At 39.3% G+C, this 15,770-nt stretch overlaps 1 protein-coding gene across 1 annotated transcript in view; it reads right to left on the bottom strand.

The window, feature by feature from the left end:
* Positions 1-259: 259 nt before the first annotated feature.
* LOC135476550 (uncharacterized) overlaps positions 260-15,770 on the bottom strand; it is a 31,183-nt gene continuing 15,672 nt past the window's right edge. The window contains 20 exon segments of the mRNA XM_064756609.1: positions 260-924; positions 1,306-1,416; positions 2,571-2,667; positions 4,502-4,625; positions 5,215-5,349; positions 5,574-5,698; positions 6,554-6,682; positions 7,172-7,330; positions 7,953-8,066; positions 8,751-8,860; positions 9,348-9,428; positions 10,314-10,434; positions 10,800-10,878; positions 11,177-11,281; positions 11,844-11,953; positions 12,719-12,798; positions 13,403-13,552; positions 14,335-14,392; positions 15,214-15,297; positions 15,622-15,744. Of these exon segments, the coding sequence (XP_064612679.1) occupies positions 854-924; positions 1,306-1,416; positions 2,571-2,667; positions 4,502-4,625; positions 5,215-5,349; positions 5,574-5,698; positions 6,554-6,682; positions 7,172-7,330; positions 7,953-8,066; positions 8,751-8,860; positions 9,348-9,428; positions 10,314-10,434; positions 10,800-10,878; positions 11,177-11,281; positions 11,844-11,953; positions 12,719-12,798; positions 13,403-13,552; positions 14,335-14,392; positions 15,214-15,297; positions 15,622-15,744 (2,166 nt within the window). The 3' untranslated portion in view covers positions 260-853.

Raw genomic sequence — 15,770 nt, 5'->3', positions numbered from 1 at the left:
TATATATATATATATATATATATATATATATATATATATATATGGCCATAACACTCCTTACTACATGTCTTGCCGTGAATTACTTTTTCATGTTTAAGTCTTCGTATCCATAAGAGAAGTTCCAGATGTGGAATTACGAATCAAAAAGACGAAAGATATATGAAGAACATTTTATTTGTAGGCCTATGTTGTAAACAGCTGATTACAAGATTATATATGGCACAATGTGTACACATTTGCCTGCATCTACTTTTGTGTATACAATCTTGGATACATCAATAAAAATATAGCGTATAACGGAATATAAAGTCTACATGTATATGGGTATTATATAAACAGTCCATTGCCTACTATGTCTAAAGTCACACTTTCCGTCTAGTGACCTGTTATCCATATGTAAGGATACTATCACTAGGCCATACCCGCCCCCTCCCCCATCTTACTCCATCCCCACATGCTAAGCCCTTACTGTGATTCCATTCAATTCACCGGTTCTTTCGAGAAGAATCATTTGGCCATATATGTTCCAGCATTAAACAACGCACACTGTTGATTTAACTGGGTTTTCCATGATGGATTCCAGTTGTTCCACACGTTCAGTTTGATGAGAATGTAAAATTTGTTCCGTTGGTTCCGTTGAATCAACTCGTCCTACTAATGGATCCTGGGCAGATATTCTTACAGATATATATAGTCCTACCCTTCACCTCCACCCATCTTACAACTGGATGATTACGCTACATATGAAATTTTCGAAACATCTATAGATGTACAACCTTGTTATGGTTCAATTCATTTAATCTAACCGCACATCCACCCACCCACCCATCCACCCACTCATCGATCCACCCATTCAGAGGGTAAGTTTGTCAGAAGACACCTTACAAAGTTGTTGTCTCTTCTCCACTGTTAAGGGTAACTCGGCTGAAAATGGTAAAATAAGTATATAAAATATAGAAAAGTTTTTTTTTTACATGTTGCAGGATTTGCCTACTGAATAGTTTTCACTTGATAATTTATTTATTTATTTAATTGGTGTTTTACGTCGTACACGTAATGTGATAGAATAGCCATTTTATGCTTTGAGCACCACCACCATCTGTATCAGTATCAATGCATTCGTTTGCATGTGAATTTGATTATCTTTTCAGATCTAAAGCTCATACCCTGTTGAATTACCAATAGTTTAGGTAGATCCGTTTCACTAAGAAAATCTGTGCCTGAAACGTGAAGTTAACATCTTACGCAATTTTATTTTGGATGACAACACAAGAAGGTGACTGACTTTCAGTACTGTGAGCTTACCTATGGGGAAGTAACTCGTGTCACCGTTCAGATCTTTCCTGCTGGCCTCAATAGCATGTTTTAATGCGAATACAGCACCAGTCGAGATCACTATTGGCGGTTCTCCAGTGGCTACGGATAAATACATATATAGGTGTCGTTAGATAAGAGGAGAGACGTGTACAATTATGCACATGTATACACAATCCTAGCGAGGTATTTGGGCTCTAAAACCTCTTCTGACATTTACATCCGCGCTCCAAGCTTTGTACCAATGGAAATGTTTTACAAAAAACCCTAACGCCCATAAGCTTTCAAAGACAGTAAATAAGCATGTATGCACCTATGTATGTATGTATGTATGTATGTATGTATGTATGCACCTATGTATGTATGTACGCATGTATGCACCTATGTATGTATGCACCTAGGTATGTATGTATGTTAGTATGTATGTATGCACCTATGTATGCACCTAGGTATGTATGTATGTACCTATTTATGTATGCACCTATGTGTGTATGTGTGCACCTATGTATGTATGTATGTATGTGTGCACCTGTGTATGTATTTACGCGCCTATGTATGCATGCACATATATATTATGCACCTATGTATTATATGTACCTATGTATGTATGCACCTATGTATGTATGTATGCATCTATGCATGTACGTATGCGATGAGTTATGCGTCGTACTTAACAATATTTTAGCCACATGACGTGGGGAAGTCATTAGATGTGTGTACATATATGGTGTCTCCTTGTGACAGGGCGAGTCCAAACCGCCAAAGTGTTGCCAACCCTGAAGAGTCATACTTAAGAATCAAATGCCAAAGACACCAGACATGACATCCCACTCAGACAAATTATACTGACACCTGGTCAACCACTCCTATTTCCTTGCTCTAACCCCTCAGTGCTGAACGCTAATGCCTACAGTGGTCGTTGCCAAAAGTTGTTATGGGCACGCAACGCCATGAATGCTTCGTGAATTCCATCCAATCACTGGCCCCCTTTGCTGTGTTAAGGATAATCTTAGGAGATTTCTGGACAGCTAAACATTCCTTTAATTATAGCCTGTTTTAACGTCAGGCCGAATAGCATCCACTAACTCCTTAAAGATATTTTAAATTTGAAAAAAAAAACAGTATTCACACTGCATGGAATATTTCGGACCAAGGACCACCCAATAATTGCATAGAAGGATTTTTTTTATTAAAAAAAAAAACATTCCCACTGCATCGATTTCCCGGTAGGTGATTTGTAATTACCTTATACCTACCTTTAGATCCGAGAATACCAAGGGGATTGTTGGAATCCTTCAGGAAACTTATACGCATGTCAATCGGAATGTCCTTGGTCGTGGGAGGTTTGTATTCCTGTCAAAACAGAAACAAAGAGTTGTTCGAAACTTTGACAGATAAAATAGAGTTAATGTTATTCATGATAAAAGTTTGAGATCCAACAAGTTTGACAATCACTATCCTGTGTAAAGAGTTTGATACATGGTTCTGCGTGAGTGGGTGGTTTTGCAACAAATGAGAAATGTTAATGGCTTATGTCCCTAAGGCTATATCCGTAAAAAATCGATCATCACAAATCTAATCGAATTCTTGCTATTATTTTAAAACAGCTCAAATAATTTTCTTTCACAAAATATTAACCTACTCAGTACACGTTTTTCCTTTCATATATTTATTTTATTGGTGTCTTACGCCATCCTCAAGAATATCCTTTTATATGACAGCGACAATCAATATGGCGTTACAGTTTAAAATGTATAATAATTTTCCTAAAATTTACACAGCTGTTCGCATTTTAACTTATTCAAACTCTAGAATCATTTTAACACACAACAAACACGCGTATGTGTCTAATACTTAAGAATTTGAGTTATTCTTATATGGCAAGATATATTGCTTACGATTCTACAGTGCCAGTTTTGACATGTCAAAATTTGAAATTTAATTATGTTCACACCTAAATGTTAACATTTATTATCTAAAATACGAACTGGCTGGTGGTGTTTGGAGACATTGTTATCTTTGCTTGTAAACCGTGTTTACATAACTTACTTACAAGCCCATGAGAGTTATCCTCTTTGAAGAGTAGATGGCATAATACATATTTGTCGATAAGAGTTATCTCCCTCTAGGCTGTGAGTTTTGGGTGGCGGTTCATTTGAGCTGTAAGGTAACTGACTAGATCGCGCAAATATCGTCATTCGCCGATAACAATTCGGCCAAGACGGACGTTTAGTGTGCTACGCGTAGCAGTCTTTACAAATGAATCTAATTTTTCCATCCACCCACCCACCCTGTGTATATATATTGTCAGTTGTTTGAAATGCGTTTAAAATTATCATGGGACCATAACAGTCAAGGTGGCAGGGGTCTACATGGTTATAGAAGGTTGAAAAATGACACTGATAAGATAATGGTGACTTGCCTGTGTTCGTACCACTGGAAGTTAGGAGGCATGTGCTTGTGCTTTACCCGAGGGAGACACGTGTGTTTCTTACAGCTGTGCTCGGTCTGCCTGTGTCATACCCAGAGGGGGGGGGGGGATTGATTAAGTTCTGAGATAAGGATCGGTTGCCTGCCAGTTTTAGATCTGCCCCTGATAAACCATTGGGGATCAGTTTTAAGGGTCTGCCGGAGTTTACCACAGGGATCACCTTTTGGCGAGTCAGGCGTGTATTACCCATGTATACGCCATTCTTAGATAATTATTTTCGGCAATAAACCATGGCCAAACTAATTCACAAATATGGTTTTGTTGCCGTATTGTGTATATTGAGTTGTCACTATTAGCCAGGGAGTTATTTGGTAATTCAAACTTATTTGTCACTAGTCCCTAAATCTGGAAACATCTTTAAAATATAGGTATTGTTTGACATCATACCGCAATATGCCAATTAAGCATAACGGTGTTACCATACATTTGATTTGATTTGATTGGTGTTTTACGCCCTATTCAAGGATATTTCACTGATACGACGACGGCCAGCATTATGGTGGAAGGAAACCGGGCAGAGCCTGGGGGAAGCCCGGGGGAAACCCACAACCATCCACAGGTGTTATTACTCTACAATTACTCTGCAAAACGACTGCGTTCCTCACAAAAATGTAAGTCGTGTATGGATTTCCGTTATAAAGTCACATGAGGGTTCCTCAAGAGTGATTACTAGTTATGGCCACACGGAATAGTTACCCAGGTTCCGTTGTTCAGCATTCGGCCTGTCTTATCATCAAACATGAGGTGTTCAGACAGAAAGTAACCATGTCCCATCACCAGACTTCCTTCCGTTTGACCAATGTCGATGGTCGGGTTCAGGCTGGAAAAGTCAAATAGTTTATTCCTTATTTATTTATTTATTTGGTGTTTGAGGAGATTATTTTTACATTTTCATGAATGTGACCTGAGGCCGGTTGTTCAAAAGTGTATTAAAAGTTACATCAATACAAACCTTGAGGTCACGGTGTCCATGGATAGAAAATCTTTCCCACCCAATCTAACTCAGTTTCTAGGCAAGCAGTCCTTGTTAATTACTGGTGAATTTATCGTGACGCAGAAACAAAAATACGCGATTCAATCCGGGAACGATTAGCCAATGAAGGAGAACGGGTAGGTTCAGCGTATTCCGGCAACTATAACGTGGACACTATATCAAAGGTGAACACTCCATTCTTTAAAATGATATCTATCCGCCGTTATGCTATTGTCTCAACAGCTGGCAAATGTCAGCTTTTCCCTTCATTACTCAACAGTACTCATCGGATTAGCCCTGTTCTTGACTCTAGGTAATGAGTAAAGCATCGATGGGCTATTTTGTACTTGCACGATTCGGATGAACGTACCCAATGAGACGGTGATGGAAACTACGGTGTCAGTCAAAGAGAAACTAGATGTTCTAATGGGCCTACCTCTCTCCGTAATCCAATAAGGCGTCCAGTCTGCGGATCTCCTGTTCCCCGGTCAGAACGTCCAGTTCACACTCTGTCACTCCGGCTCCGTACGTGAAATAGTTGAAGTGCTTCTCTGGATGGGGAGCTTTGTGACTGTTAGGTGTACAAGTGTATACAATTTTGTCAACAATTTCCATGAAATCAAACTTATCAAGAATACATGAGTAAAACCAAATATGCTTTTAAAGTTAGCGAAACGGTTAGCCAAATGTCTAAACTAGCGAAACCAAATGACAATAAGCTTTCCCATTAATCCAATGAAGTGTAACCTGGAAAACTGATAAAATTATGTAGAAGAACACCTAAACGTCTCTCACGTGTACTTGGCTGTGAGATCAACTTCAGAAAACGCACAGGTCATGATAACCTTCTGCCAGGGGTCATCCTTTGTCCGGAAGGGAGCAATCCTTTCGTTCAGGATCTTACAGCACTCGATGGCAGCCTTGAAGGACAACATATGTGGACACATGCATTTCTAAATGGTATGGTAATAACCCTTTTTATCTACCAAATAATCAGCAAATACTTTACTAAAGCATTCAGAATCCGATAGATGTCAAACCGGTGCCATCTTTAGTTACTATAAATCGTTATTTGAAAGATTTCATACATTTGCATAGATGAATACAATAATCTAGAACAGAGATGATTTCATCACTTAAATTTTTTTGGATCACATTATGCAAACATTGTAAAAGCGAAAGCTTAAGTCAGCGGCTCTTAACATCATGGCTTGCGAGGCCTTTTGTCACATGGAATACGATGCTGGGATGAATAATAACATTGCAGTTTTAGAGTGTAATATTGTACTGTAGAATATTTCACTCATACAACAGAGTTCAATTTTGGGGGTGTCTGTAACCGGAGTGCCTAATATAAACCTCCTGGCTTATATTCATTTATTTATTTGACTGCTGTGTTTTTCCGTTTTTTTTGTTTAAAAAATTAGACTTATACGACGTCAGCCAGCATTATGGTGAAAGGATGCCAGGCAGAGTGGTGGAAACCTACACCCTCACCGGGCTTATTGTGAAGTAACTGACATAATTACCTTACAAAGCAGAAAGACAGACTTTTCCAAAATGCAACGATTCCGGATTGTAACAAACGCCAACACGATCACAAATTCAACATTCTGTTTACATTTTTGCTACCTACCCCTTTCATACCATGCCACTGAGCTTATTGTCAGTGTTCTCACTTACAGTATGCAACGAATCCGGACTGCAAAGAACACAAGCACGCTCACAGATTTAAACACTTTGTTTACAGCTTTTGCTACGCGCTATGTTCATACCATGACATTTAGCTCACTGCCAATGCTCCCACCAGTGACGTTGTTGTTGGCAGCAATCAGGGTGTTTGTGGGCTTTATTTTGACAAAGTCAACAGGGACATCAAGTGTGGCCGCAACAGCTTGGGCAACCTAAAAAAACATATTTACAATCTTGAATAAAAATAAAACTGATGTATCTCGGTGTACAGTTAATTTGAAAAAAGAGAGATAATATCTTTAAAGCGGAAGAATTGTGATGACGCAGCCGAATTCGAAAGGCATAATTCATATAGAAAGATAGCAGATGTGTTTTTCAATATTTTGTCATTGTTTTTCAAAAAATTGTAACGTTCAAATATCACAAATAGGCGATTTAGAAACGTAACCCTGGCAAAACACTTACAATATCAACCCAACAACTGTATTCTTCTGTGTTTATAATTTTGTACATTCATTTGAGTTGCATAAATGATCTAACATGGTGTTTGATCCACCACAAAGAAATTCCCCTTCTAGGTATATGTAGCATACGAGTAAAAGTATATAAACGACTAGCAATGAAGCAACTTCCACGGACAGCCATGTTGACTGACGAACGTTATGCGTGCAATCAATGGATAGATCTTTGCGTATACATACCTTTGTATAGAGTCCTTGGCCCATTTCCACGCCTCCCTGACTCACGGCCACGGTTCCATCCTTGTAAATGGCCACAAAGGCCGTGAAGTTGAAGCCTTTCCATATAATGCCATATTTCAACGGTGTCATTGCTAATCCCCTCTTTTTCCATTGATTGTTCTGCGAGCAATGAAGACAACACAAAAGCGGTCAAGTATTTACAAATTCTTTAGTATTATTTTCATTAACACATGGCTACACAAAACCATATAAATGGTCACATCCAAGTACCAAAATAAATCCAGATAATAGACAATGCTAAGTAAATGAAACCGTAAACTACGGTGGTGTAAATAATCCGATAAATCTGACCTAATAAATTATAAACCTCTAACGCACAAATGATATGTTAAAACAATTCTTTCAATGATACTCTTAATGTTTCTGACCATAAGCAGGCAGCATTCTATATCTTTCATGATTAGGGAAATTAGGGGCCTCCGTGGCTCAGTTGGTTAGCGCGCAAGCGCAGCGTAATGACCCAGGAGTCTCTCACCAATGCGGTCGCTGTGATGTCAAGTCCAGCTCATGCTGGCTTCCTCTCCAGCCGTACGTGGGAAGGTCTCTCAACAACCTGCGGATGGTCGTGGGTTTCCCCCGGGCTGTGCCCCGTTTCCACCCACCATAATGCTGGCCGCCGTCATATAAGTGAAATATTCTTGAGTACGGCGTAAAACACCAATCAAATAAATAAATAAATAAATAAATAAATTAGGAAAATTATGAACCGATAAACTATTACCTGGTTGAACTGTTCTATCTCTCTCTGTCTGTTCTCCACGTCTGCGGATGTTTTCAGCTCCTGCCATAGCCGGCGTAAACTACAGTACTCCAGAGCGTGACCAGTGTGATCTGACTACAGAGAGAACGAGAAAAGCGCTTCATGGTGGCTCAAGCGAAACTGAATCAACAAAATCAGCCACTTTAAGGTAATCTCACTACCAGTCAGAAATCGATATAATCGATAATCTGGTCATTAGCTTCGTCAAGCAGTTCAGTCCTCTGTGTCGGTGGGTTGGTCCAAATTTTGACATCCCATCTGGGCCATTCCCTTAAAGAGGGACCTGGGTGCCAGACAACACGAACTTCTGCTTGGATGTCGCAGCTGTGGCGAATATGAGCATGGCTTTCAGTTGTGCCAAGGGGAATATGCAAAGATAGGTAGGTTTTCACAATGACCAACTGGGTACCTAGCCAATCAAGTCAGGAGGTGAATTCTCAAGTTGTTCTTAAATTATTTATTTATTTGATTGTTGTTAAAGACAGTGCAGTATAATGATGGGAGGAAGCCGAGCAAGGCCTGAGGGAAACACACAACGTCCCACAGGCTTTTGACAAGACTGAAGGTGAAACATGTTTATGCTTAGTTAGAGCAGTGATTGGCAAATGATAAGAGCTGGAAATCCAACAATGTACAACTTTCTTGTAATTGCAGTTGGTCATTGTTAATCGGCTGATCCGTCAGTCCGTCAGTCAAGCGATTTGTTAGGCACGTAGTCTGTCAGTTAAGCAGTTTTCGAGCCTTCAAAGCAGCAATTACCTGTCCTTCTTCGTACAGGTTGATTTCCTTCACCAATATCGGGTCTTTATTCAAGGCTCTGGCCACGTGTTCAACGATTGTCTCAATGATCATACTAGCGGGCACAGGGCCTATAAGAAGAAAATCACTCAAGGATAAAGTTTTTCAAGTATTTTAAAAACCTTTACGTCAACTGACGACGTCACAAAAAAGTTTTTTAACTTCTTTTTAATAGGTGAACAACAGTGACAATGAGAACATTTTAGATCTTATTGTTTTATGTAAATTACCTCACAAATAATGCACATATTGCAAATAGGACCAGGATTTAGTAGCAATAATATTTTCCTTTGGACATGACTGCAATGCTGCCAAGTAGTGGAACACCCTATTTTCACCCAACATGCAATATGGCGTTACTTCATTGTAACGGCAACCGTTATTTCATTCACTCTCGAAGCATTAGCACATAGGGACTTTGACTATGAACGCAAAAAAACCATATGTGTATATATACATGTGAACGATTAAGAAGAAATGTTTTTATGAAAATTATATACTGATAACAAACGTTTGCAGCGATAAAGCCCCAGTTCCCCCAAAACTACTCGTGCCTACCGGGTGCCCGGCAAAATGTATTCACGGCTGTATTGGTCAGAGCGAACTGAAGATGGACTCTCCAGTTTGGACAATAGTACCCTGAAAAAGGAAGCCATTATATAGTTATTAATATCTTTGGCGGAACGGGTTTATTTAGTAAGTCCTCCCCGGCCGTAAGTGGGAAGGTCTGCAGCAACCTGCGGATGGTCGTGGGTTTCCCCCAGGCTCTGCCCACTTTCCTCCAACCATAATGCTGGCCACCGTAGTAAAAGTGAAATATTCTCGAGTATGGCATAAAACACCAATCAAATAAATAAATAAATTAAAGTTAAAACAATAAAGTTATTGTTTTGCCATTTGGGATGTAATGTTCCGAGTTGACAAAATCAGAACATGTCTCTCAAAACCCAAAAAACATGACAGATTACATTTGCATTTTAAGGATTAAATTAGGGTGGCAAATTGAACACCCTTAGTTAACAGTCAAGTGTCAGTCCATGTTTGTAATTTTAGTTATTTTATGTTTTCTATCTAACCAAGTAACGTCACAAGATGGCTTAGGCCAATCAAGATGGCAGTTGTTCGCTCCGCTGGGAGTGGCGAAAGTCGATTTAGAGATCGAAAGTAACCCGTTTAAAGCAAAACCACTGTATACTGTATTCGGCTAGTTTTAATTTTCATAACATATTGTTATTTACGATAAAAACTGACACATTTAAGCATTACCCTCATCCAACTTGTAAGTGACAAACTTCACAAATTGATCAAAATAGTTAAACTGAACCATTAAAGATGTCTTAAACAGTTGAAATCATTCTATACTGTTTGTCTTGCAACTAAAAAAATCAAATAAATAATATGGTCGTGCAGACAACTTCCTTAATGTCTTTGCTTTTATAATGTCCCAGCTGGTCCAACGACTCCATGGGCACTACATGATCATTAGTGCAGCATTAGACCAGTTCATATAGAGGATTTCTATACCTTCATCCAAATGTGACTGTAATTCTGGCCCCACAAAGTTCGCCTCTTGGCCATGATAGCCACAGTCCTCAGTCATTGTACAGTCGATGGCTAAGAGCTTTCCGGAGTCGTCAAACCCAACCTGAAATAATGGTCCAAAAGGTTGAAAATTCAAAGCATCCTATAATTGTAGGGCTCATGTATTTGCTTTCTTTCATACAATGGCAAGGACTTTTGCGAAAAATCCAAAGACTTCTTGGCCTCGCTATATATACAAAACAGATGCACATACAATGTGTGGTCCAAAAGGTTGAAAATTCAAGCATCCTATAACTGTAGGACTCATGCATTTGCTTTCTTTTAGACGAAGGCTAGGACTTTTGCGAAAAGTCCAAAGACTTGACCTATATATATATATATATATATATATATATATATATATATATATATATATATATATATGCCTCTAACGAAAAAATCTTATCATACGGCTGTTTTACTGCCTACCTTGTATTGTCCGAGAATTGGAAAACGCTTGCCTGCAACTTGCATATTATCCTGCAGGCTCATATTCAAACGGACAGGTCTATAAATAATGAAAAAGAAAATAATAAAAAAATAAAATAAAAAAATGAAGACTACAAACTCTTTAACGTGTATATTGTCTATTGTTTTAGTCATTTTGTGTGGAAATCTGACACAAGGAAGTGAATTTCAAACAGTTTTTCTTACCTGCAGTTTGTGGACATTATTATAAAAAAACAACAAAAAAAACATCATTTTTTACAATTGAAACGAAAACTTGAACATTTATTGCAGATACTACTGTTTTCTGCCTGAGATTATTTTGAGGAACAGCCATAAAGCCTGTTCACGTTGCTGACCTGCCAGTAATGGTGGCGCAAATGGCTGCCGATGTGGAGAAGAGGAAGGATCTAGTGGCCTTTCCGCCAAACGCACCTCCTAATCTTGATACCGACACGTCAATGCTGAGTAAGGGATGAAATAAAAAACAACTGTCTAAATGTCACACACATGATAAATGATATTAAACGCATGCTATTAATCTTTTCATATGCAATATTTCTTTCTTTGTTTTACCGGCCCGGATAGCACAGTGGGTAGAGCGTCCACCTCGGGAGCGGTAGATCCAGGGTAACTCACTCACTCACTCACTCTTTCTTTGTTTTTAGAAATCAGCAACAGCGAGCCTTCTTTACATTAAAAGAATCGACAATCAAATACGGATTCCTGGGTAATATACATGTACTAGCGTCGAAGATGATCCAGATGATTACTGGTACTTTACTTTTCTGGATTTAGTGATTACCGTATTCAATTTCCAGGATTCAGTGACCGATGTATTCATTTTTCAGATTTCTATATCTTTATATAATATTAGTTATAATATAATAGCTAAACGATTATGATAATACTAGTGTAGCTTTCTTCAAATTTTGATCTAAACCATTTATTTAACCAACTTTAGCACGGTAACATTATTTAACGATTTGTAAGTAAATTCATTTTAATTTTAATTCAAGTACGTACCTGTTGACAGACCTCCCCGTGGCTGACGCACAAGCAAACTGGGTGATGTCTGCCCACTGGGTACTGGTGTAGACGTCAAGGGAGTTCTCTTTAGGGCAGCACAGCGCAACCTACAATAGTGCATACAGAAAACATTTAGGGTTATACAGATGTATTAAATTCAACAGTTAAAATTAAGTATTGGTCTACTGCTGCAATTTCTGAAACAAACCTATTGTGTGTATGATCATGATCACCTTTCATAATAAGCACCAACATGAGTCAGTTTCGTTCAAATGGGCACCTTTTCCCTCGCAATGGCGAACCTAGTCCACGCTGATTTTCTTGATGGGTGTTTTACGCCGTACTCAAGAATATGTCACTTATACGACGGCGGCCAGCATTATGGTGGAAGACAACCCGACAGAGCCTTGGGAAACCCACGACCATCCGAAGGCTGCTAGAAGACCTTCCTACGTATGGCGGACAGGGAGCCAGCATGAACTGGATTTTAACTCACAGCGACGGCATTGGTAAGAGGCTCCTCGGTCACTGGCACGCTAAATACCTCGGCCACGGAGGTCCCGGATTAGCAATTATTCTATTATAATACACTAGTCTGACATTATCAGTTTGTCCACAAACCTTGATCGCGAAGGCATCAATGAACAATACACTATACAGATTTAGGCCGAACAGGTTGGGGTTTTAGCCCATTCGTATGCGAATATTTCTCTTCAGTCCAGTATATTTGAATGGCAAAAAACTGACATATAGATGAAGGAAATCACAGATCACCAGGTACATACGTAAAACGAAAACCCTTCAGCCTATCCCATATCAGTCCTCAACCCCCAATTATGGAAACAAGCTGTAAACATAAGACAGCCCCTCACCGGGTTTTCCATGTAGAAGTGGTACTGATGTCCCATATATACTTCTCCAGAGACAGTGTGTGGGGCAGACTCCATTGCGGCTGAAGTCAACATAATATGTGTTAACAAAAAAGATGAAAAGAATAAAGAAGTCAACATGTGCAAAATGTATAGACAATGATTTCTGAATCATTGAAAGTAAAAAAAACATAAACAAAACAAACAATTGAACTTCTCAGTTAGAGTTATGGCAATGAAAGCTGTGTACCTAGTGCACACTTAAGTAGGTAAGGATGGGCAATATAATGGTATGATGATACACTGCCGATAAAACTTAACTCTGTGGAATATTTCTTGAACGTAGTAAATTAACTCCCTGTACCAGTGTTTTTCATAAATATCGTCGCCTTATGTATTCTAAATCAGACTAAATGTACGTCCTACGCGATGATAACAAATGCAAACGTAGAAAGTTTTGTGTATGTCTTCTCACACGTAGCATCTCTAAACACTGATCAGACAAAAGGAGACACAAACGCATTGGCCGTTGGTTGAATATAACGTGTCATACGAAAAGATGTTGGAAGTTCAGCAAACTTGTAAAAGTTTTTCCGTTAAAAATGAGCTTATAATCGCAAAATTCGAAATGTACATGATTAAATTAGGCATGTAGAAATGTATCATCTGGATCTCCGGAAATCTTACCATCTGGATCTCCGGAAATCACATCGGGGACAGCACAAGGACCGAATGATTCCTTAGCAATGGCATCTTTTATGTGTACAATGGCTGGCTTGACATCTTTGTACTTGACGGTCACGTGCTTGGCAGCAGCCACAGCAATGCTGTGAGAATCTGTGGACACAAATATCCAGCTGTATTAAGGCATTAAACGCTACGATAATGTGCTGCTTCAGAGTTCTGTGTGGTTCGTGCACGGGAGCACAACACTGTGCCACAAAGTATCGCCTGGCTGCTGTACAGTTTCACAATGTCCATGACTGCACTGTACCGTGCGGCAATTAACTGTTCAGTGCCGCGCGGCAATTAACTGTTCGGTACCGTACGACAATAAACTGTTCGGTACCGCGCGGCAATTAACTCCTCGGTAACGTGCGACAATGGCTACCGTGATCCGTGGAACAGTTGGTTGGCGCGCTAGCGCAGCGTAATGACCCAGGAGCCTCTCACCAATGCGGTCACTGTAAGTTCAAGTTCAGCTCATGCTGGCTTCATCTCCAGCCGTACGTGGGAAGGTCTCCAGCAACCTGCGGATGGTCGTGGGTTTCCTCCGGGCTGTGCCCGGTTTCCTCCCACCATAATGCTGGCCGCCGTCGTATAAGTGAAATATTCTTGAGTGCGGCGTAAAACACCAATCAAATAAATAAAATAAATAAATTAATTAACTGTTTGGTACCGTGCGGCAATTAACTGTACTTCAGGTACCTACATGGCATGGGTGCATGAACAACACTTAGCAGCTTCCAGCACAGTACAGCCCAGGTTTTAACCTTTCTGTGTTCTACAGTTGAGTTCAGAAGCGTTCAGTACAGTGTCGTTGTGTCTACACATGAAGAACTCTTGAAAAGCGAGGTTAAATGTTCGAATCAAACCAGAATATACCGAATATTTCTCACCTGCTAAAATGATGCCAACAGGCTGTCCAAAATAGTTAACTTTCTCACTAGCAAGGATCTGAAGCGAATCCAAAAATACTGAGCATGAGAACAGAGAGATGAATTCATATAAGTCAATATAGAAGGCTAATGCAAACTGCGAATTCTCTGTCTGAATACCAACGAAAGCATGCTTTATGTACATGTTTTTGACGACTATTTTGAAACATTACTCAATCAGAGAAATATTTATTAAGAACAAGGGAAATAACTCCAGTCAAAATTTGAAATGTGATTTAAATCTATAGATTGTGGACCGTTTCAGTTTAAATTTAGAACATATAACAAGCATTGTCTTAAAAACATATAGCTAAATTGGGCAAACTCCTTGGGCAATAAATTGTGTGCCTTGGTACAATATATTGATTCTAAATTTACAAGAAAAGACAACACTGGACAAAATGCAAACATGCGTCGGTAAAGTATCCCAAATAAATTTTAAACAGAGTATACCTTTTAATTTTGTGATTATTTTATGATATTGTGATCTGAATCGCGCATACCGAGAAAATCGAAAGCCACGCTATGGTTTAAATTTTAAACCAAACGTGAGCTATTTTTTTCTATTTCTGCGAACGCACCTGTTGCCAATGACGTCAAGTGTACCCTGTTTGTCTTTTAGCCATTTGTATTTCTGCTTTCTCTAAAATGGCGCATGCCACGGCCTTGTAATGATTTCACACTAAAAGTTGATTATATAGTTATTCAGCACGTCAGGAAATATGGTTGTTATTGATGAGGTGTATTTCCATCTCTTCCGAAATAACAAAGCTTATATTATTTGTTGCCTTTTCCTCTAAGTCAAAACTCGCTCAGTGGAATCGTCATCAGAACACTCACCTCTTCCTTTCCGAAGGGAGCCAGCATGTTGTTGTCTCCAGGAATATCCTTTGCCGAGACAAATCGCCTCACTCCAGGAATTGCCTGAAAAAAGTACAGAACGATTTATTTACTTATGCAATTGGTGTTTTACGCTGACTGAATGATATTTCACTTATACGACAGCAGCCAGCATAATGGTGGGAAGAAACACCCTAACTACCATGGCATTTTTGTGATTTAAGAAATAAAACGTAATTTACCCTACTCAAATCACCAAGATAATGAACAGCAGACGGGAGTTGTCCACTGTTTGACAACGAGGGCCCGCAGTCCAATCGTTCTCCTTGTGGGCAAAATGCAAGCAGCATATTTCATATATAGAATATTTCATAGATTTTAGTACAGAATATTTAATGTCAAAGTTACCAGAGCTGCGGAGGGGTCGATACTGGCTATACCGGCGTTACCCACAGTACTGAGGACAAATGCCCCGTGCAGTTCCCCAAGTTGTTCGGGAATGTCGTTCACATACTGAGCCTCTCCAGAAGCCTGGGAGAAAACAAAGGAAAGAAAAC

Source organism: Liolophura sinensis, chromosome 1 (genome assembly GCF_032854445.1).
Source record: "Liolophura sinensis isolate JHLJ2023 chromosome 1, CUHK_Ljap_v2, whole genome shotgun sequence".
Taxonomy (NCBI): domain Eukaryota; kingdom Metazoa; phylum Mollusca; class Polyplacophora; order Chitonida; family Chitonidae; genus Liolophura; species Liolophura sinensis.
The sequence above is the reverse complement of the archived record's forward strand: the minus strand, read 5'-3'. Positions and strand labels throughout refer to the sequence as shown.